The sequence below is a fragment of the Pipra filicauda genome, unplaced genomic scaffold (genome assembly GCF_003945595.2).
Source record: "Pipra filicauda isolate LSUMZ 115617 unplaced genomic scaffold, ASM394559v2 scaffold5_size6683894_pilon, whole genome shotgun sequence".
Taxonomy (NCBI): Eukaryota; Metazoa; Chordata; class Aves; order Passeriformes; family Pipridae; genus Pipra; species Pipra filicauda.
Window position 1 is genome coordinate 868275 of NW_024104754.1, and position 24824 is coordinate 893098.

At 38.2% G+C, this 24824-nt stretch overlaps 1 protein-coding gene across 1 annotated transcript in view; it reads right to left on the reverse strand.

Annotated features, from left to right (window-relative positions):
- Positions 1-24824, reverse strand: part of LRP2 (LDL receptor related protein 2) — a 119773-nt gene that overhangs the window by 22752 nt on the left and 72197 nt on the right. Inside the window, exons 40-62 of the mRNA XM_039387984.1 lie at positions 23136-24056; positions 22423-22588; positions 21774-21932; positions 20582-20871; positions 19382-19585; positions 18763-19005; positions 17532-17657; positions 15776-15895; positions 14800-14931; positions 13691-13892; positions 12924-13219; positions 11905-12421; positions 9992-10144; positions 9366-9536; positions 7910-8133; positions 7369-7501; positions 6985-7029; positions 5875-6071; positions 4020-4265; positions 3136-3264; positions 2322-2441; positions 1637-1753; positions 1263-1379 (exon numbers count right to left, since the gene is read on the reverse strand). Of these exons, the coding sequence (XP_039243918.1) occupies positions 1263-1379; positions 1637-1753; positions 2322-2441; positions 3136-3264; positions 4020-4265; positions 5875-6071; positions 6985-7029; positions 7369-7501; positions 7910-8133; positions 9366-9536; positions 9992-10144; positions 11905-12421; positions 12924-13219; positions 13691-13892; positions 14800-14931; positions 15776-15895; positions 17532-17657; positions 18763-19005; positions 19382-19585; positions 20582-20871; positions 21774-21932; positions 22423-22588; positions 23136-24056 (5028 nt within the window). The remainder of the gene's footprint in view (positions 1-1262; positions 1380-1636; positions 1754-2321; positions 2442-3135; positions 3265-4019; positions 4266-5874; positions 6072-6984; positions 7030-7368; positions 7502-7909; positions 8134-9365; positions 9537-9991; positions 10145-11904; positions 12422-12923; positions 13220-13690; positions 13893-14799; positions 14932-15775; positions 15896-17531; positions 17658-18762; positions 19006-19381; positions 19586-20581; positions 20872-21773; positions 21933-22422; positions 22589-23135; positions 24057-24824) is intronic.

Sequence of the window (24824 nt, forward strand, 5' to 3'; positions counted from 1 at the left end):
ATAACAGGAGATACTATATGAGGCACTGGAAAGATGTACAGCAACAACAGACTGCAAGGACTGAGGACTTCTTGGTAGCGATAATGTAATTAACTCAGGTTTAAATAAACAGTGAAACAACATAAGTTACAGAAGCTTTTGAAAATAAGTTTTAACTTAACAAATGCTACATGAATTTGTTCCTGAGAAATCTAGTTCAGTAATAAAGGTAACTAACATCACTGGCACAAAATGTGAATGACTGAAAAAGTACCTAAGATATCCAATTCCAAAAGGACTCATGTTGGTATAGTAAAAAACCCCACCCAGATTCTGTAAAAACTGTGAAAGAAACTGAACTAAAGAAAACAATATGATTCTACCAACCTATATAAATAAACCATACCCTTGCTCTTTCAAGGGCTTCTCATACACTTTTTCCTCCCTTTAAGAACAGCCAAATGTTGTGTAACTCAGGTTCTGAAAGACAACTATTGTGATGCACATTCCAGGATGCGGTTACCATCAGGAAAATGCAGATAGTAGTGTGCAGATGCCCCTTCTTACTTGAAGCACCGGTGTTAAAATGTAAAGATGCACAGAAGTGCCATGATACCAATATAGAGTTCTCTCAAGTATTGAAGCCTAAAATCATGTGAATATATAAGTCAGAACCAATACTTCAGTATCACCTAAAAAGCTGATGTCAGTCAATGCAGACAGAGCAGAGAGGTGATATTTTCATTCCAACTGTGAACAGTACTTTCTGGTTTAACAGATGGAGCTGGAGCTCCATGCAAGCTACAGATATTTTTTCACAGTAGATTAATATACAGAAGGAAAACAGAAATGGAAAAGTATTTTATTTCCTTGGCTTCACTGATACTTTGGGAAACTTTACAGAAATTTGGGTATTATAAAGAAAAATCTCATTACAGAACCTTATTAGAATTTGGTACAACTGAAACAGTTTGGATCTTGCAGTGTCCATGGGATGGTCAAAAATTTTAATTTGATCACACATGTATCTTCTCCTGGACCTTGTAAACACATTCACTTCCTACCATCAGGAATGTGTTTACAACTAGTATCAGAGAGGGCAACCTATTATTATATCAAAAAGCTGATTCAAAATATTATACTTATCCTGAATTTTTACTGACATCGTTGAATGCTGCATAATTCTATACCTCTAAGGAGTCATCTCACTTAAAGATAGACAAAAGTGCAAATCTTTTTGGAAGTGAGCACAATGAGCACCAGCTGCAAAGTTTGAAACTCACGACAAGTTGCTTCATCAGAGAAATCAAGGCAGTCTGCATTTCCATCACATCTGAAGCGTTCTGCAACACAGTGTCCACTAGCACACTGGAAATAACCTGGGTGGCAGGTCCTCAGCTCTGAAAAGATTCAGAAGTAACTTTTGAAATGTCTTCTTCTCCAAATCCAGATAAACTATTAGTTTTTGAAAACAACATTCTAAAAAATGCTGCAAAACTCCAGACCACTAAAACTGTAGTATCCTCTACTTTTGTTGGAAGGACTAAAGTGATCTGGTGAACATTACTTCATTAAAGATGCTTCCCATAAAAGATTATTTGGCAGAATAATTTATCACACTAGAAACGAGGGAATGAATATGTAAGAGAGTACACACCACAGTCACGTTCATCTGAATTGTCTTCACAGTCATCATCGTGGTCACAGATCCACCGGGAAGGGATGCAGCGCAGATTGTCACACCGGTATTCACTTTCTGTGCATTCGCGAGGACCTTCATTTCAAATGAATGTACAAATACGAAAAGTTTCCCAGATGCACAGTTAAACATCCACACTTGTCTCACTAAACCAGACAAATGTAATGTGGGCAGATAATGTGGTAAAATCCTTAAAACTAAATGATGTTAAAACAGCATTCTCCCCCAATACTCTTTAAAATGTTACACATTCTATGTCCCCCTTGACTTAGAAAAAAGGAAATTCATTGTGGACTTTGTTTCATCACAGAATTATACAGGAGTTTTTAATACAAATTAGAAAAAAAAAATCCATTGTCATTGTTTAAGAAACTATATAATACTACATTTGCATATAGGACAGAATTCAAATGTCACAGTGGAAAACAGGAATTTGTGTTATTGTGATGACTGGATTTATCAGTGTTTTTATGTAACCAGGATGCATCCTTGTGATATCAGTGCAGTATCAGCAAATAAAAGGCTACAGTGTAAAATAACAGAATGGTTGCAGTTGAGAGCTGTCTGCCTTATTCTCATCAGAAATACAAGGATAGTTAAGTCAAAAGCAGGACTGTGTCATTACAGCTGAAAAAGAACTCACTGCAGTTGTGCTCATCAGAGTTATCTCCACAGTCATTCTCTCCATCACACTTCCAGCGCAGTGGGATACATCGATGATTGTCACAACGGAAATCTCCAAAAGGATTGCAAGTCATCTCCTCTGTAATGTAGACAGTTTGCCAACAAAACAGCACACTTTAGCACAGTCTTTGGATAAGACGGAACGCACAGATTATAACTGAAGTAGACAGAAATCTCTGCACCACAAACTGGGCAAGTAATAGAGAAGTGATTACGAAACAGCTGAAATAACTACATCGAACTGAGACGGAAGCACAAAGAGAAACTCAGTACTGTCAAAGGAGGGCATCTTGACATCATGGTGTGTTACATTTTCAAGTGTTTTCTGATTCTGCTACAGTGATCTAGTGATCTTTGTGTATAACTGTATAAGTGAGTGGTTTCAATACAAATCCAAAAGGCACTATTATATTTCCCACACTGATGGTTTCACCAGCACAGGAGGTAAGTTACATAAATGTAAAAAACACTGGCAGTTTTAATACTTTTAATAGTTCAGCTCACGCACCAGTATTTCCTTTTCATTTGATGACGTATCAGGCAAAATAATTAAATCCTGATCTTCAGAGCTCATAAACATGTGAGCTGCACAATGCATTGCTGCACACAGAATTTCACCTGAAGACAAATAACTAGCAGAGCAATTAAGTGATACCAAACAAAAGATGCCCAGGTACATTATCATTGAAGACTTTCAGAAAATCAAGGTGTTTGCAAATTGGATAAATATTTTAGGTACAAAGTTATGTTGAAATGACCTTCTCCAAACTCACCACAGCCTTGTTCATCACTGTTGTCTCTGCAGTCATCATTCCCATTGCACACTGCCCACAGTGGTATGCAACGGTAGTTGCTTCTACAGCTGAATTGTGTGTGATTGTCACATCGATAGGCAGGTCCCACTGAAAGAGGCATTTGTCAATGTTAGTTGAGTTACTTAGCCATTAAACTGTCCTTGCTATTCTGCCTTTCAAAACCTGTTTTGAATTATAGTCAATTTTTTCAACTAAAAAGAGCTCTCTGCTAACTTCAGTGTTGTAAAAGAAAAAGTATTAAATGTATTGATTTTACTATCTTCTCCAATCTATGCTGCTTGTATTCTGCATATGCTACAAACCCATCAGAGGTTCAAAGCACACACATAGTGTTTTCCCCTGACTATTTAGATCTGGTAACAATGGCAATAGCCCCAAATCTGGAAGCTAGAAGAGGTGGTTTGTCCTCAGGTGGCAAAACTTGGTCACAAGTTCTTCAAGATGGCCAGTGGTTCAGAGAGACATGCTAAAGCACATTGGAAAATCCTGGCATCAAGCCAGTCAAAGTGAGATGCTGCCAGTTTTTGATAGTCTGACCAGCATAAATAAGCTTTATCTTCTTCCAGAATAAGTAAATAGGAAATTATCACATAGTTTGTGATCATTTCTATCACACAAATGCTATCACACAGAGTGTTTTCTAACACTCTTTACTACATGTATGCAATTAGCTTGCAGAAAATTCCTTTCCAATAAACTTTCAGACTCAGGAAAATTAGGTAATGTGGTTTGCTCTGCTTTTGGTGCACTCAGAGTTCACAGATTATTCTGAGTTGGAAGGGATCCACAAGGATCATCAGGTCCAACTCCTAAGTGAATGGCCCGTACAGCTGTGTGCTTACTGCATTCGTGGAATGGCTCATCAGAGTTATCACCACAATCATCATCCACATCACACTTCCAGGACAGCGGGATGCAGCGGCCATTGTCACATTTAAATTGGCCCGGGGGACAGGTTCTACTTGCACAGTGAGTACTATCTTCATCTGAGTTGTCACCACAGTCATCCTCTCTGTCACACTGCCAGGCTTCTGGGATACATCGCTTATTGGCGCACTGCCACTGATGAGTTTCACACTGGTGATTAGCTGGAAGAATACAAATCAGTTGTTAGGATACCAAAAGTTAAAGGAATGGTCTGCTGCTGTTATATAGAGTCATTATCATGTTTACACCAAAAGTTAAAAAGAAAACCAGTAAAAATTTAAAACATCCCATTTACTTGCCCAGTTAAGGTAGACATTTCTAATGTCACGTCACATCTTTCCCAGGCATCTTTAGAAAAGCTCACCAAGATTCTACATTTTTCTAGGAGCAAGACAGATACTACCTTTTCCTAAAGCAGAGGGGAATAAACCCAGCATTCAACATGATTGAGGCAGGGGCCATCAGTCACTTCACAGAGGAGATAAGCAGCATTGTGGCTCTGGCCATTCTATGAACTTAGATGCCCATTGCCTGATGAGCCTGTTCCTTATGAATGAACAGGTCAGAAAACACAGCAGCAGACCACACTAATACCAGCTCCACAGCCTGCAAAGGTGTAGTCTCTGTTCCCAAAAAGCAAAGCACTGAAAGCTGATGTCAACAGTGCTGGCAAACTAGGGGAGCTCTGAAGGTCCATGAAAACAGGAGTCAACACTGACCTCTACTTCCAGACTTTGTATGTCTCACTGTACTACACTACTACTTTTTTAACATATACTGCCAAACTGTTCCAGAGAAAACAGTGTCTTATAATTTCCATACATGTTCTAGACCAAAGGATTCTATTGTCATGCACAAGACAATGAGCAGAAGGAACTACATAGACCTAAAATGATTTTTATTGTACCCACTATGTTAAAATCACTGCATTACACAGCTGCCACATTCCTACTTTTTTAATTCCTGTGTGGCATACTTAGGAGCTTAGCTTTTGCAACTCAGGTAAAATTGACATTTCATTTAATTTGGTCATTTTTAGAAACACTTTGCTAATGGAAGGCAATGACTAAACTATCAATTATCTATCAATGACAAACTATCAATTACACAACCACACTGCTTCCCCCTCCACTTTATATTACTAAGTTTGCAACTGTCAGAACCACGTTACATACAAAAAGAGAACTAAGGATGTGCTTTTTTAAATTAGACATAAGTATGTGGAACAGCGTAGGTTTTTAAGGAAATAACATTATTTCATAAGCATAATTATGCTACATTTCTATAATACTGCCATCACATACAGCTTTCTAAAACAAATCTTCCCACATTGCACTGCATTTTGTCCAATGCAGAGGGTGCAGTAATTTTGTCCCAGCACACTAAGTGCTAAAATACAGGGAAAACTAGCACACCTGTTAGATTGACCTGGACATCAGAAAGCCTTAAATTCCTCTTATTCACCATGGCTTTACTTAGAACAAAACAAAGTGAGTCCTGTTTCTAATATTTTATACCTCAGATCGTAACTTACAACAGTGTAAATCTGTCTTAAAAGTATAGAAAATGTTTATGTTTCAATACAGTACATTTTTGCTCTTCTTTATCCTGCTTGCACTGAGGTGAATTGCTCTAGCAGGTGGAAGACTAGAAAAGACTATATTTATCTCACTTTTTCATCTTTAAACAAGCAATAACGATTCTGAAATTTTTATGTTGTTTACTCATTTTATACTGGCAAAACACTTAAATTTATTAGTTGGAACATACCACAAAGTACAGGATCTTCATCTGATCCGTCATGGCAATCTGGCTGGGTATTGCACAAGAAATGTGAACTTGTGCAGTTCCCATCATTACACTGGAACTGCCCAACAGGACAGTAGCGGTGCGGACAGGTTGGGGGCTCATCGGAGCCATCTCGACAGTCCCTCTGTCCATCACATTTCCACCAGATAGGAATACACCTACAAAGAGAAAACAGTTTCTTTGTTGAGGATATGGCTTTATAGATATACAACTATCCTTTTACAGCACAAAATACAGTCTTGTCTCAGTATTTCTTGAAACATCCAAAACATCTTGAACTTAATTTCTCCTGTTTCATATGCCAAATGCTAATAAAATATGCCATAATACTGTCACCAGAAACAGATGATAAACAGAGGATACTGGCAGGTCTCTAGGAGGAATTTCACAAAAAATTAATAAGGATTTGATTTTTATGTATATTTGTGCTCATACTCTCTCATGCCTTTTAGATCACTCTTCAACTGGATTTTTAATGATGTAGCATTTCAATAATTCACTTGAACTTTAGCACAAGAATTTCACCAGGGATTATCATTGTAACACTGCTTCAAATAAGCACACCTGCCTCACAGGGTCAGAGTGATACATTAGCACAAGAGCTCTTGTATCACCATTCCTCTCCCTCCACTGCTGTCTCAGAGAAGTGTTGGAAATGTGCCCTCACATCAGCTAAATGGCTTTCCTGAGCCACAGGCAGATAGCATATATTTGGCAGAAGCAGATACATTGCAAAAGATGTATAAAAAAATAAGACAAGGTTGCAGATTTTTTAATTCAACAGGAAGCTGTATCTGGAGGTACATGTTTCTAATAACCAAAAATTTGCTACATTAGCAATGCCATATAACATGAAGAAAAGTAAAAAAGTACTACTTAAGCAATCAGTTTAGAAGTCTTTTCCAAAATGTAAACCTGTCTTGTCTTGGTGTTGTCTTTGTAAGCACATCAAAAACTCATAGTAAGAGCAGACAGAATCCCTAATTTCATGTCCTTTTGAAGAGACTAAACTCTAAAATACATCCATCCTTAAAAAGACATTGAAAAAGCAACAGTGAGCTGTGGACTTACCTCTCAGTGTCTGCACAGAGAAACTGGGTGCTGGAGCACCTCGGGGGGGTGGGGGGGGGGGTGGGGGGGGGGGTTGGGGGGGGGGGGTGGGGGGGGGCGGGGGTGGGGGGGGGGGGGGGGGGGGGGAAGTGTGGGTGGGGGGGTGGGGGGTGGGGGGGGGGGGGTGGGGGTGCGGGGGGGGGGGGGGTCGGGGGGGGGGGGGGGGGGGGGGGGGGTGGGTGGGGGGGGGGGTGGGTTGGTGGGGTCGGGGGGGGGGGGGGGTGGGTGGGGGGGTGGGGGGGGTGGGGGTGGGGGGGGGGGGGTGGGGGGGGGGGGGCGGGGGGGGGGGGGGTGGGGGTGTGGGGGGGGGGGTTGGGGGGGGGGGTGGGGGGGGGGGGGGGGTGAAGGCAGTGGGCTGTATCACCGAACTGTATTATCATGAAGTTATCGGGACATTCACAGGAGTAACCCTGACCACCAGCTTTTATTAGACAAAGATGGGAACAGCCACCATTATTGGTGCCACAAGGATTATTAACTGGCAAAACAGAAGAAAAATATTACCATAATTTGTAACTTCCAGAACACAAAGGTCTCAATCTACAATAGATTCCTCTAACACTGTTTTGAAACCTTAAATGTGAGAGACTGAAAAGCAAAACCTAGATAAGTAGGCACTTATTGAGAGAAATACATGTGATATCATATGCAGGAAATGTATGCTATTAAGCCATGATATTTTAGAAAATAATTTAACAATTATGCACTTCCATTCATTGCTTTTCAAAGAAAAGGCAATTTATAAATGTAAAGTAGATGCCTACATTTACTCTGTGCATTTTATTCCCCTCAGCAAAGGCAAAAGCTGGGTGCGCTCAGGACCCTTTACAACTAGTCTCTGAATACAGCTGACCCTCTAAACGTAAATCTAATTCTGTTTTCTCACCAAATGGTTGTCTGTATGGATGGTAAACATGGATGTCAAATGGCCTGTGTGTGGTGTTCACAAGAACAGTCCTGTCTGATCCGTCATATTTATTTCCCTTTTCAACTGTCCTTGTGTTCCAGTCAGTCCAATATATTGTGTCTTCAAAAATTGTTATTGCAAATGGATGAGGTAAAGTCCCATCATATACTGTGTGACGATGATGTCCATCCAGGTCAGAGTACCTCCACAAAGAAAAATACGGGCAAACCATTCAGATAAATGCTAAAACATCTTCCCATCTTTATTATGTATGCTTATGGTACTTCATCATTGGTGACCAGAATCATGCAATGTAGAATTCAAGCTACTTTATGCCGTAATGACAGAGCACCGTCCTCAGCAAATTCATTTTAATACATGGAGGAAAGTAAAACAGGCTATTTTAGGCAAATAAATGGAATAGAGCAACATCCACTGAAATGTATATTTCCCACAGAAGCGCACTGGCTAGTCCAATGAAATTTTGCACATTTACTGCCTTATAGCAAATTATTTTTGTCACACGAGACTAGCTTGCCTGGATGATTCAGATTGTTAATAATGGAACACTTAAGACAATAATAGGCTTCCTATATTCCTAAATTTTATATATCTTTCTTATTTAGAGCCTCCTCTGATAAGCTGTCTGATAAGATTTTACATTTTTACTATCACCTTGCTATACGGGGAAATTATGAAATACAAGAGAGAAAAAGAGAGAAACATACATATGATTAATATGCATTAAAAGACATTTTAACACTTCATCGTAGAAAAGGTTGTCAGAAGAATTAATGTAGAGAAGAATAGAAGTAAATATAAATATAAATGTACGTGGAAATATGAATACAAATACAAACACTAACATAAATACAAATTATTGTTTTCAAAGTATTTCAATGTCATGACATTGAAACAGTCAGAATACTATTACTCATTTTTACTGATATTTAATTCTCTAATACTAGAAGCAACTAATAGATTTTTCTTGATTAGCAAAAAAATCCCATGTGCTAACAGGAAATTCCATGTTGTACCTAGGGACATTCAGACATCTTCTAATAGTTTGCATACTATTTTATTAGCACATAACTAGTGTAGTTACAGTTCATCTCTTATCTATAGGCAGAAATAAGAGAATAAAAAACCAGGTATTTTATACTCAATTTTGCTTTGGTTCAGCCTGTATACTACGTACAGAGAAGCTGCATATTTGAGTACAGAGTGTAAACCTTTTCGCTATACTTTTCGGACCACTTCCAGTGGAATCTAGGATGCGAATATAGCAACTAGGCTACTGTGTCTTCTAATGATACTTATCACCTACTACTCCAGACATTTTAATATATATGATGCTTACAGCACCAATAAATGCTACCACCAAAATCTGACATGAGCAATTATTCAGTTGTTTTAACCTTCTCTGTGTACATACTCAATATAATCTAGATGAGCATCTGCCCAGTAGAGCTTGTCATTGGTGTAGTCTATGGTAAGTCCATTGGGCCACTCTAACTTTGTAGAGATAATCACAGTCTTCTCCTTGCCATCCATGCCTGCTCGTCCAATATAGGCTCGATCTGCAAAGTCTGTCCAGTAAACCTGTCTGTTCAAATGAATACTTATAGTCAGAATTGTAGTAAAAATATGTTGAAATCAATATTAGAAGCCAAGTCTCAAATATAGTATTTCCTGTCACAGAATTAAAGCAGAGATTAAGGAAGAAGAAAGCTAATATATTCATTACTTGAACTGCTACAGCAGACAATTGCGCAATCACAATTGCCTTCAAAGAATGCAACTGTCAGACCCAATATCTGCCAAATCACGCACACATTTATCAACCCTTTTTAGCATTGCAATCAAAACTTGCTAGTCCATATGGAACCAAATTCCACAGTGCCCTGCATATATACCTACGAACAGGTTAGCTATTAAGCTGCAACTAAGAACTAACGCCATGCAAATCCAAAAGCAAGCAAGCAAAATTTACTTCAGATTTTTCAGAACAGTGCAGGATTATTTGCAAAAGAAAGGAAAAGCACTTTCGAAATGTCATACCCATATTTTGGATGAACAACAATTCCTCTGGGGTACTGAAAGCAGAAAGTGTTGTTGGCATCCACACACCGATCCACCAGTTTTTTCCGGAATCTTCCATCAAGTTCAGAGACATAGAGACAATCTTTGTAGGCATCCACCCAGTACAATTTTCTGAAATTAAGTTTCAGAGTTACTTAATAGTATTTAATTATATTTTTTATTTTGCTTCACAGAATCTTTAAATTTCAGGGTTTTTCTCCTAGAAAAAATATATCCACTGTAAAGGAATGCATACTCCACTGACATCTCTTCTACACCATGCTCCAGGCTGCCCTTTCACTCTGGCTGTTCCTGTAACCGTGATTGTTACTGCCCAACTCAAACTTGCAGTTGCCTAGTTGAGTAATAATACACCATCTACCTATAAATTCCTAAACCCCTCTTCCCTTTCTGTCCTACCAACAAGGTCCAGGAGCAGGAAAACAGACATGCAGTGTAATGGATTGTGACCAGGGCTGTAAAATACCGGAGAGAATCATCATTGTTCCATGCTGTCACCTCTGCTCTCATCAAACAGGTAGAAAATTCCTAAGTAATCTGACACCCTAATTTAAACCTCACCTAGAATTTTCTAACACTTCTATTACTCTGCCTAGGAATATACACAGCTGTAAGCAAAGAAATCATACAAGCGAAAGTGATGATTTTAAAAAGCCTGCATCAAAACAAAGCATTTAATTCACTTAGACCTGCAGCAGGGTACTTTGAAATTCTTTGCAGAGCTGGTCAGCTCCAGCATCCACAGGGTCATTCAAGAAATAGCCTGACAGATATAATCCCTGCCTACACCACCCTAAGCAGTGCCATTCCCACCAGAGAGGAGGACAAAGTAGTCTTCCCCAACCTGCATCTCATGACATCCTCCAATCCTCTCCCTGCACTGAAAACAAGCAGAAAAATTCAACCATTGTACTGTCCTTCAGCCTTTCTGAAACACCTAAACAAAAACCAACTAAACTAAAACATACCTAATACAGCTGTTGAAGTAATTCAACAGCTGTATTAGAATGAAACAATAGAACCACTTCAGCTAAAATTAGCTTTTTCCTTCCTCATCTATCCATGAATCATAAAGCATTTGAGGCTGTTGGCAACATTAATTATCATTAGGTTTAGAGACAAAGTGGTTTAAAAATATCAACATTTTTATATAAACACTCTCATTGAAGTTGCAAAGTGACTTTTTGAATGATTCTCATTGTTTTGCAGTCTGATGCACTTTTTATGCTTATAGTACTGCACTCAGAAAGCAAGACCTGATGAAACACAGCCAAGAACACTGTCAGAGAGGGCACCATATAAGGACAGAGTTTCTGTGGCAGTCAATTAGACTACTTTTTGACCCATAGCAGGCAATTAAAAATTTGCCATAATGCAAAGTGCTTTCCAAATCCCTCACTCTCATACTGGTCTCCTGTCAGCAAATGATGTGGATCATGTCATTTATCAGTTAAAGGTACATTTTTCAAGAGCAAAAGAAATATGCTCTTCACATTGGTACAGGAGGTAAACTTCATTAATGTTTGTTATTCCTCACTTAACTGGAACCTAGTTACCTGATATAACATTTTGGTTATGCAAAGAGAGAATCCTGCATCCCAACCCCAACAACTGCTAGCAAAGGACTGACTGATGAGAGAGCAAGTCTGATATAACCTCAATATACTAGATATGAGAGTAATGAAAGAAAAGTGTTACGTATTAAACACTGATAAACAATTTCAGCGCAGTGGTGTGCACTGCATTCACAATCCAAAACAATTTCAGGACTCATCAGAAATTTCATATGAAGTGGAGAAAAACCTTAAGATAAACTCCTTCACACATCATTTCCTTAGGAGCCCAGAAAGATAGAAAACATATTTTCTTACCTGCCAACCCAGTCAACAGCGATACCTTCCCCGTTGGGCACATCATCACTTATCACTGCCTCCTTATTTGTTCCATTTAGGAACATTCGTTCAATGACATTCCTCCCCACATCAATCCAGTATAACCTCTTTTCCACCCTGTCAAAGTCCAGTGCCACCACATTTCTCAGTCCTTGCAAAATGAGAGAGTAAGACTGGCCATCTGCTGTGAGATTTCTCAGATAGTAACGGTTGCTAAAAATAAGGTATGGGGAGATATTACTATTTTGCCGGCAACTTTTTCCATCAGGCTCCCGGATATAGCCTGGGGCACACTTACAGATGTAGGAGCCAGCTGTGTTCTCACAAATCTGGCTACATACTGATGGAGTTTCATTGCACTCATCAATATCATCACAAGTCCGTTTATCAGACATAAGTTTGTATCCAGGATGACAAGAACAGTAGAAACTTGTCTGTGTGTCTGTACAGTCGTGATCACATCCACTGATTGAAGGGTCACTGCATTCATTTATACCTGGGGAAGGAAAGGAGTTCTATTCAAGGAACTGGATGGAGTACTGGGGCAGTCACTTTCCAATGTACTCTCTCTCTCCCTGCTACCCCCTGAAATGCTGAATGTGAATGTGGGCTGCTGTAATAAAGGAAAAAGGAAAACAAGTTAATCAAATACGAAAGTATTCTAGCATCTTTGAGGTCTGTCACAAAACACCCTGAGTACCAAGCATGGACTTCTGAATGGCATATTTTGGAAAAGTAAGGGTAATACATAACAACGAATGAACTATATGTAGTTCATATAATGAGCTCGTTGTCACAGTCTGTTAAAACAGCACATAATAAGTATGACTTAAATAAAACAAAACCAAAATTAAATATATACATTTCTTATAATTTTCATTTCTGAGAGACAGCCATGGGATAGACACAATTGTAATGAAGGAATTGTCTTATGAGTTCATTTTTTTAAAGCTGCTTATGTATATTAAATTAGACAGTACAAATAAATCTATACATACCACATCCTTTTTCATCACTGTTATCTAAGCAATCATCCAACCGATTGCAGACTTTAACCATTTCAATGCAGTTTCCATTGTCACATTTAAAATGGTGGGGAGAGCAGGTCGCTTCTGGTGTATTACAGAGATGTTCCAGCTCATCAGATTCATCACCACAGTCATTATCCCCATCACAGAGGTAGGCTTTGGAAATGCAGCGCCCATTCTGACAAGTGAACTGGTGCTGTTGACATGGTTCATAGATGCATCCCCTTTCATCACTGCTGTCACCACAGTCATTCCGCCTATCACATCTGAAGAAGAATGAACACTTTCTTCAAATATAAGAAGGCAATCACTGTCGCTAGGGCAGATGGGTGGATACACTGTCCCGGTTTCCAAAGAAGGTGTGATATAGAAGGTGTATATTTTGGCTCCAACAGAAGAGACTTTCAGAAACCGGGGTCATATTATATAGTCTGATCCTGTGAGTCCTGCTTGTATTCCCTGTATGCATTACAGGTTGGACAGAGTCACCCCAGGATATGTTACTAGCCACAGGAAAAAGTATTAAATGCTAGTGGTGAGCACTGGGGATATTAACATAGAAAATTCTGGAGCATTTTCAAGTCAAAGCTAATGCATGAATGAAGAGCAGATAAACAGTTTCACTACAATATGCAGATGTACTTAGAACTAAATGATGTGGAAAAAAAAGGTTGAATTAGCTGCTTCACACGAAGCCAATTTTGAGAATTTATACAGCTGCCCAGGTAGTTACAAACCTGTACGTATTACGGATGCACAAGCCATTACTACAGGTGAACTCATTTTCTGTGCAAGATCTTCGTGTGCAGTTCTGGTGTTCATCAAAAGCATCACTGCAGTCAGCATCACCATCACAGACCCAAGCCCGAGGGATGCACCTCCTGAGTGGGGGCCGATTGTTGGCACATGTGAACTCTGCTGCTGTGCAGTTGCGGTTTGCTGAAGGAAAAGCATGTCCACTAACCAAGTTACACTCTGTGTGTGTACCACCCTCCCCCCCCCACACACACAAACAGCCTGGATATCCACCCATAGTCCATAACACAGCCATGCTCTGCTGCACATGCACAGATAGATATCACTGCACCTTCTCGTGTACAAAACTGTGCATTACTCTTCATGGAAGCTGACTGGGAGCCAAAGCATTCCTTAGGGAATGCTCACATGTGCAGAAATCTGGATCTTATCAGCTTCTCAGTACAAGATTTTCATGTATCTGGCCACATTTTCTGGGAGCTGAACAGGTATTATGCCTAGGGTCTCTATTTCCTGTTTTCTTCAAGGTATTCTGTTCTCCAGGGAGCAAACAGAGTGAGTATCATTGCAGTTAATAAGGGCAAGGATTGAAAGTGTATCCAGCTGCTGTCAAAAGTATCAAGAAGCAGGACAAGGCTTGGTGAACCTTCTTCCCCTTTGTTCACTCTCTAAACAGACACATTTATTTTGCTAACTAGATTTTAAAGATATTATGCCAAAACTATGTGGTTATTAATATGCACAAGATGCAGTACATGACCATCAGGGAATACCTCCACTGAAGCTGCTGTTGCTGCCCTGATCATACACACAATGCAGGTTAATTGTATCTCTATTTGAACACATCAATTCAAAGAAGAGTAATCGCAAAATTATAACAATGTTTTTTGGGGGTTTTTTTACCTGTAAAATATTCAATTTCAATTCAATATAATGAAAATTAAGGTACAGAAAGATTGTACCTCATGCTTAATGTGCACCTTTGTGGGTAGAAAAACTGGTAGTGGGTGAGAGTTTGGGGGTTGGCTGTTTTCTAAAAAACGCCCACAGGACAAATAAAGTGCAGTATCTATTTGCATTAACCACCTACCACAATTATGTCTTTGATCCTCATCACTCATATCCCCACAGTCATTATCACCATCACAGATCCAAGTTGCTGGGATACATCTGCCATCATCACATCTGAACTGGTCACTTGAACAAGTCCGCAATTGGGGCACTTAAAAATGAACACAATCACTTTGCTTGTTAAACCAACCTGAACTGCCATGAAAATCTACTGAGGAGTGTATTTTAGAGAGAAGCTTATGAGAGTGAAATGTAAGGGAGAAGCTTAGGCGTCAAACAGTTAAGGTACAATCTGAAGACCTTTTCTTAAGCTAAAGGTGCAACTCCAGCAACGTGCAAAGTGAACTACCAACCCTGCTTAAAACATAGAATAATCTATTCTACCTTCTGTTATGCTTACTTTTACAATGAGAATAATAATTATCTTGTAATATCAATTCTCAGTGACTTCAGTCAGCCCTTTCTCTTCCTCCCTGGAGATTAGTATCCTTTTTTTTCACCTCCTACCCCACTCCTCTGCTTATTCCTATCAGTTTCTATTGTACATACAGGATTCGTTTACTGTAATACTAAGATATTCATATAGTGTATCAACACTATTCACCTCTGCTTCCCACATTCCTTTTTTCCCCAAATGCAATACTGCATGCACACTTTCTGTACAGCATGACATCTGTTTTTACATCCAAAACAATATCAAAATACTTGCTTCTTTTTGCCACTTGATTCGCTACTATCACAGTCTGTTACAGAGACAGGAGGTTACATAGTAAGAGTAATCACACTACAAGTAATCAATCATTGCAATTAAAAGCCTTCATATTCCATACACAGCTTTAAGGATCAAAATATTCAGTGACTCAGATTATTTAATCAGTGAATAAAGCCCAGAAGATATTTATTTTTCACCCAGTCTGGATTCAAGCTACTGCCCACAAGAGAAACTACTGATTTGCTATAACCCCTCAAGTTGTACCCTCTGAGTGCAGACTTACCACAAGAGGCAGGTTCATCAGAGCCATCAGCACAGTCTATTCCTTGATCACAGTACCAATGAGCAGGAATACAACGTCCCGATGTACAGCGAAACTCATTATTCGTGCAAGTCAGTGAGACTGGAAGAAAAAACCTATGTATTACTTCTTTTTTTCTGTTACCTTTCCAACTTGTTTTAAGTTGCTTTGGAGTCCATTTTATGCAAAAAATACTACAGTCCCCAAAAAAGAAAGAGAAAAAAGTATGCTAGGAAGGATGTCTTTTCTCAGCCTATCTGTAAAGAGTTCATAGTACAAAGTAGCTTGATATTTGTATGCAAAAAAATGGGTTTACTTCTCTCCTTGGATATACATATCAGCTAATAAGTAGACAGAATTTGCCTTGGAAATAGGATTGCATGCAGCAATATGTTTTATATTTATACTTGAGATTTGTGCACAGGAAAATGACCACAGCCCAATATACTTATTTTTCCAGTGCTCAAACCAGGTGTAGCAGACTCAGCAGTTTACAATAAATCAAAATGTACACTAAGGAAGTAATATCTCATGGTAGATAATGTTTTCATTTTTCTCCCACCAATTTTTCTTCACCTGCTGGTAGGAATCTTTTCTTAATGGCAGTGAAGAACAAACCATAACATTGAGTAGTTCCAGCTAAGCATGCTACAAATATTCTTTCTGCACTTTGGCTGAGCCCCTCAATCCTGGCATATATAATGGGTTTGATAATTTCTTCAGTAGTTACTGATACTCTCCTGTACCCTCTGAGGGGTTCAGAATACCAAAAGGACAGTCTGGCCTTTTAACTTGCTCTTCCATGCCTTTGATGATGGAAATCAAAGACAATTAACTGTTGCTCATTAATGCCTTGGGGTTTCTTTGCCTCTCATTCTCTTTCTCTCCCTCTTTCTTGCCCTTCACCACTTCTCAATTTAAGTAATTCCCCAGGGACATAAACAGTAGAAGGGACAAAGCACATCTTTTACGACCAGCACAAGCTCACTATTGCCACATATCTTTGACATGTTGGGGTCCATAGATAAAAGTGGCCATGTTCTGGCTACAGAAACCGAACTCATATTTTAGAAAAATTGTGGCATAGTTAGTTCAAGGCATGTAACTTTAGGAAAACGAGTGAAAGCAAAAATACTCAGGCAATACTAAAACCAAATTATTATCTGAAAATATCCATTATGTGTTATAAATTGATCCAAAACATTTCATATGGAAAAAGTACTACCTAACTACTACCTAATATAAATGTCTTAGAAAAGTTGAGCTGGTTTGTAATTAAGGTAGATGGAAAACTAGATATTTCTATACACTAACTGGAAGCTACAATGAACAATGAATCATATGCTAAAGCATACATAACCACATGAAAAGGCTAAAAGAAACTACATTTGAGACTGTATCAGTTTCATTTGTTTAGAAGAAAAAATATTCTAATGCTAAAGTTCTAGAAAAGACAGCTCACTATAATCCTTAAGTGTCAAAACACCACGTAAAACCATAAAGAATACAGATCAGAATAAGCAAAAAGAACAACCTCTCAAATGCTTTATGAAAATGCTGCAAAAATTTATCACCTTTTTTATTAGATAAAATCATGATTTAGATAATTGAGAGATAAGAGGGCAACGCATTAACTTCAGTATTACAAAAAGAGATATTTTGAGAACAGTGTGAGTTATGACAAAAGGAAAGAGCAGTAGAATAAATTACTTAAGTAAGGAAGACCCTGTTAACTTACCACAGTGAGTAGGGCTTTCATCACTCATATCTCCACAGTCATTATCACCATCACACAAATACGTACGAGGAATGCAAATATTTGTGCTTTGGCATTTTGTAAAACCAGACTGGCAAGTACGTTCCGCTTTAAGGAGGGAAGAAAAAAAAGCAAAAGCTCTTTAGAGCTTTTTAAAATACTGTTATGCTGCATCTCATTCAGAGGTACTTAACATTGTTAAAGAGTCCCACATCACTCACTTTCTGAAGTGCATCACTCATTCTGCTCATGCTATATGGGAACAGTTAGATCATTGCTTTTATTGCAGAAGTCCTGACAAAAACATGATCCAAAAATGCCAATACTACATGCCAATACTTGTAGATGAGGGCATGAAAACTGACATGTATTCACACTGTAATGCCTTCATTTGTAACCAGTTGGTATGGTATGAATCATCAGACCAACTACAAATGACTAATAGACCAGGAATTTCAAATATTCAAATTTCTCTGAGATCAAAAATAAAATTGTCACAAATAATATGTTTAAACAAAATCAGTGCGCACACAAAATGGAAAAAAAAATTCTCTAAATACATTTTCATTAATTTCTTCAACTCCAAATACAAATTTTCCACTAAAGATTTTAATCTTAGTGTATAGATATGATTATTTTGAGGAACTGCAGTAGTAGTCAATATTGAGCTAATCACAGTTTACATCTTAAGGAAAGCAAACATGACTGATAACTTTTTGAGACTCATAAGGCATATAGTTTTAAACTGTGCCATTATGGAGTCACAATATACACTCCTGATGATTAAATCTAGTATAATTAATACAGCATGACACAAAGCCCATTGTCAAATTCCAGGCTAATCCTGCTAAAATATAAACCCTGCATTTAATTTATCTGAAAAAATACTTGTGAAATCCATGGCGGATTGATCACACACAAAACTTAACATTAAGCACTGCGTGAGCATTTGTTGCATTAAGGCAGACTCCTAAAGCAACATTTATTATGTAATAGTATTTTATATATATATAAAATATTACGTATTCCAGAATATCTTTTAACAATTCTATTTGCTTCAAATAACACAAAGCATCATCTGTAATGTAAATAAAGAAATCTTTTGTCCTATTTGCTGATTTTGTCACAATTCTTCCCACAAAGCCACATTTCCCTCTTCCTTCATTTAGAGAGTCAGACTCAAACAGGCACCAGGTAATAGGGCTAAACTTACGGCAATTTCTCTCATCTGATGTGCCATTATCGTAACAGTTGTTTACTCCATTGCAGACATACTGAAGAGCTATGCACCTTCCGTTATTGCAAGTAAATTCTGTGTGGGAGTCACAGGCTCGGAACAAGCAGCCAAGCTCGTCACTGTTATCTCCACAGTCGTTGTAGTGATCGCAGCGGTAGTGGTAGGGTACACATCGCCCATTGCCACAGGTAAATGCTGTTGGCTGACAAGTATGGAAAGCTGCAGAAAATTACAATAAAAAAAAATGTGGATAAAACATAATCTAAACTCTGACAAAGTAACAAGTAAAATCACAATATTTTTACCTGCCAGGGCAAACACAGCTGCAAAACGGACTGCATGAAAAGTAAAATACATATTTAATTAAAAAAGAAGAAATTGGCTATACATGATAAAAATTCCACACTACCGTGCTTTTGGATTCTAAAGCAAATCACTAGTTATTCGGACCTCAAACCCACGAGCAAGCAAGGGATTGTTTCCAAACTACAGCCATAAGATCCATGATCATAAAGCCACAAAACTGACATAGAATACAGAACAGGCAAGACAGACTATACAACCACTTTCTAATGCAGTTATTTTAAATGCTTACCACACACACTTTCCAACTCATCACTGCCATCAACACAGTCATAGTCATTGTCACATTTCCATCGCTCTGAGATACACTGTCCATTGAGGCATGTGAAGAAACCAGGATCACACCTGGTACCATTATCCACAACACAGTGCTTGTTGTTATTTGCTAAATACCAGCGACCTTCAGAGGGGCACTGACATTCTGCACCAGCTGGACCTAAATTTATGTTTGACAGTTTAAAAAAGGACAAAAAAATTGAAACAAACTTAACACTGATTTTTTTATATAGGATTCTATTAAAGCATTCATAGCTGTAGCACTGGAAAAGGTAAAGAAATTTTCACAATTCCTGTATGACCTCTTTGCTTAGATAGTACTGTGGTGACTTAGCCAGACTTTTATCTTAGTTAAGCATATGCAAACTCATTAAATCCCACAAAAGTTATTTCAGAGTTCCTCAGAGGAACTGAGATCGGAATTTGGAGTGTCTTAGTACTTGCTTGTTGTCCAAATAGCTTTTTGGTGGCAGCAAGATGGCATGTGATGCTTTCAATTATCACAGCTATACCCACTGAGACTTTTTTTCTCAAAATCAAAACAGCTGTTCAAAACTCCTTGCACTAGACAAACTGTGCTTCTCAAAATCAATGAGAAGTTTGAGTTGTTTTCAGGCAAGACAGATTTGTAAAGGCATTTAAGATGCTACAGATGAAAACAGGCCCTGAATGAGTTTTTCGAAGTCAAGGACCATAACTCCCAAAAATTTACAACATATGAAACAGCTCTATAACACGTATGTAATAAAGAAATAGTGATCATAAAGATTTTTTAAACATGTTGTAGGAAGCATCTGATCAGTATACAGTGTATGAATATATATTCCTAAGGTAAGCATGTCCTACAGCACTCACTTCGTGTCTCAACCAAGAAGAAAGAAAAGTTTAAACCCCAGAAAAGAATGCTTTGGTTTGAATTACAGAAACCCATAATTTTTGTGTGTGAGGATTCTCGGACACAACCCTTAGGTGTGTTGGTAAAATACCATTATCTTAAATGGCAATCATTTTGATTGCATTTATAAATAAAATAAATATTAAAAATTTGGGAACACTAAGAATTATTTCAGTTGTTCCCATGTGATTAAAACTGCTATAGTATAAACTCTATACAGGGAATAGTAATAGCTTACAGTCATCAAGCATAACAGCTTACCTGGTGCACAGATATGACTGCAGCCACCATTGAACTGGTTGCAAGGGTTGGTACACTGCTGCTGCTTACTTTTTGCCCAGACATGAATATCCATCGGTCTTTGTGGAAGATTCATGATCATTACAATCTGATCTGAACCATCGTACTTATTAGCTCGATAAATGCTTCGTGTGTTCCAGTCTGTCCAATATATGTGCTGATCAAACAATGTCATTGCAAATGGATGCAGAGCAGTGCTAACAATTACCTCACGATTTGTACCAGTGAGAGTGCACCTCTCAATCTTCTGCCTACAATAACAAAGAAATTATCGCATCTTAAAAGAAAAAAGTCTTTTAACTTATGTATAAAGCCATGCCCTAATTAGCCCAGCAATTCAGTAAGGCTCACCAATATCTAGGGTGCTACTATGCTTCCCCACCTCCATTAACTAGAGTTTGAAGCAGAAAAGCATATGTTTCATTTGACATCCTGCATTCCCCTTAAAACAGACATCCCATTACAAGTGCTTTGCCCTGCTGCACATAGATGAATCCAGATAACACCTTCTTCCCAGAAGGGCACAGGTCATAGAAGTTACTCCATTACAGACAACGCTCTTCTGACACAGCAAAAGAGAAGCCTGAAAAAGAATTGCTATGCTGAAGGAGCCGGAGAGGAAAGTATGACTGCTGCAGTGATCTCTCTGAGACTACAAGTGAATTTAATGGACAGAAAATTAAATAATTTTTAAAAACTCCCCTGATGACGGAAGAAATTCTGATGGCATAAATTCAAGGGTAGAGGTCTGTCTGGTAGGCAACAGCAAGAACATCAGGCCAAATTCCACAGGTGACAGGCATTAACCATGAATAATGTAAAATGTGTACTGGGACTGTATTTGCTAGAGAAGATACCTACAGAAGTCCTGAATTGCATGTATGATAAACAAACTGCCAGCAGGTACAAATGCATAAAGCAGAGGACTAAATCTGGACTATGGCGTAACAAAACTTCTTATTGCACAGTAGTTTCACATCAATATCAAAACCTGACATAGCATTGCTATTAAGTAACTCTTAACATTCTATACTGTCAAGTACCAAATTCAATTGAAATGTCAAAAAACAATTTAGAAATGAGGAAAAATAAATAATAGAGATATTAAAAAATTAACCACATGTAAACCAACAAGTGTGTTATTAATACATACAGATTTGCATCAGCCCAGTATAGCTGCTGTTCTTCATAGTCCAGGGTAAGCCCATTTGGCCATACCAAATTGGTGCTTACAATAGGTGTTCTGAAGTTTCCTCCAAGTGTAGCTCGCTCTATCTTTGCATTTGAACTCCAGTCAGTCCAGTACATATACCTGTCAATAACATGATTATATTTTCAGCAAATAAAACTCACAAAGCTCTTATCTGCTCCAGGATATTTCCACCCTGGTGTCCCTCACTGAAGCGTGCAGTGCAAAACAACCGGAAAAGAACTTCTTCCTCTCTTTTGGGACACACTGACAAGGGATTCTTCTAGCAGGGATCACTGGGGTCCGCTGAAGTGAACTTCAGAAAATTTTTTTAAGCTCTTTTGTGAATCCAGTGAAGTCAATTAATCCCTTTCTTATCTTTCTTAATTTTAAATACATCATATTTAATAACAAAATTAGAAGTACAGTATAATACAGTAATGCCCCCAGCCTCTCAGGAAATGTTTTGATATTGAAACAAGAATTCTTCTGAAGCATTCAGGGAATACAACAATAAAAGGCTCAGGGTTAGGGTTACAGGAAGTGTCTGGTAGTCTTTGTCAAAGTCTAAATTGTAGTTTCACCTGCAGTCAAAATAAAGAATAGCACATACCCTCTGCAGGGATCTAATACAACAGCTCTGGGTCGTGGCACCCGAGCAATCACTGTGTGATTCGATCCATCCACAGACATGGAGCTGATAGTCTGATTGAGGTAGTCACTGTAATAAACTCTGTTGTTGATCCAGTCAAACGCTATGCCATCTGGAGTCCCCAGGTCTTAGACACATGCAAGCAAACACACACAGCTCAGTATGATTTCCTAGATACTGCACACCCTTCATCTATTATAATTTGGCAACATCAAAGACTTCTTTGAAATGCCACTGGTGCCAGAGCAAATTTGTCCATTTAAAAAACCCAAGTAGTAATACTTAACACTCAGGCAGTCCCGTGTATGCTGTAGGGTTACAAACACCTTTTCCTTACATAAACATAAGTTTTGATTGCTATTCTCCAAGTAGCAGGAATCCTCCTTCACTTCATAATATTAATTTACTATACATCATTTTAATTTATTGCTTATCATTTTATATACAGAATAATATCTATCCAGTTTTATATTTCCATTTCATTGTGATCAAGATGAAATAAGACTCTCAGAAGAGGAAAAAATGAGGAAGCAAAAGGTACATTTCATTAGACATTTTAACTAAATAGTCTACCTTGACCATCAGCACAAAAATACCTCCTTAGCTAATTCTAGGTGCCGTAGTCTATTTTTTTAACACCTAATTTACCTTGTATCACATTTCAGTGCACTTACCAGATGCAACTACTGTTGGAGAGCCAATTCCTGAGTAAATATTAACATAACTGATTCTTCCTGTCCCTGAAGGAAAACTTTGTGTAAAATATATTCGGTTGTTTATGCTGTCAAAATCCAGGGCAACAGCAGTTCTTAACACATTGACTGTGCGGAAGGGAGGACTGTGATTTTCGGGATCTAGGTGGATACTTCTGAGGGCATTCTCAAGAGCAAAAATCAGGTAATCATCAGTTGAAATGGAACATCTCTTGCCATCACTGCCTAGCGTTCCAAAGGCACAACCACATTTAGGTGTCTGCACATAAGGGATGGCAAAACAGAGGTGAGAACAGCCTCCATTGTTGTCCAAACAAGGATTGTTGTTGACATCAAGGGGTGAACGTGACTGGAAATTACTGTTGTAAATTGTAACATCCCTTAGCCAATTAATGTTATCTCTTATTACTGTTGGCTGATCAGTATTGCCTGGTTCCTTGCTGGCTTGGAAGACTTTTTTCAGGTTTCGATCCACCCAGATCATAGAACTGCCAAAGACAGTGATACCATATGGAGTTGGATAGCGGCTGCCATAGCGTACAATTTCAACATCACCACCATCGGGCTGAATTCTTGCAATCATATCTAGGGAATCATCCACCCAGTAAACATAGCCATTGCTGTGATCTATGGCCAACCCACGAGGTGTGACAATGCCCTCAGACACAAGAACTGTTCTGTTGGTGCAGTCAAGAAATGCACGTTCTATCTTTGGATTTTGTCCATAGTCTGCCCAGAACAGATATCTGTTTTTTGGGTCAACTACTATGTGCCTTGGCATATCTATAGTAGTTTTAAGCAGCACACGACGATAAGTTGTGTTTAAGCGCAAAACTTCGATAAAAGTCTCCGTCAGGAATGCATTTGTAAAATAAAGATTTCCTGTATATTAAAAAAAAAAAAAAAAGTTAATATTAACATCAATACCTGAGAAACACAAGCTGTTAAAAAGTAGTAAACCATAAAATGAACAGCCATCATAAATATCTTAGTAGTTGGAAGCATAAAGTACTTGCCTACAATTTGAGGAATTAGAAAGACAACACTCAAACTGACAGCAGTCAAATAATTTCTAAATCCTAATGGATTGCCAAGGGTATCAGTGGTAAAAGACCAAAGTGCATTAACTACAGTTGTCATTTAGGTGTACTTTTATATATATATATATAAATATATATATTTTTACCTTTTACAACACACAACTATGAAATCCATGTTATGACACAGGATTGTATACAGTAACTAAATTAAGTGTTTACAGAAGATAGTTGTCCTGAAACTCATCCCAACAAGCCTATCAATCAACTGAAGAACTTTTGCATAGTACATATACATATAAAATCAAGGTAGTAATGTCAATGTTTGATTAATACTTTCTGAAGAGTTAATATTTGAATTAATCTCTAATATGTTTAAATAGGAACAAGAAATGAAAGTGGGGAAATTAAAGTTCAAAGACAAAGTATATCTTCTGCTTTTTTTACTTTTCATTATAATTTACAGTATTTATACACAGCAATCTGAGGGTAGATGAAAAGTCCTTTCTTATTTACAATGTCTTCAGACAAGTTTTGTGCACTCTTCTCTGGTATATGTTTTGCACAATGGTAGTACACTGGATAACAGCAACTTACAAATGTACAGACAAGA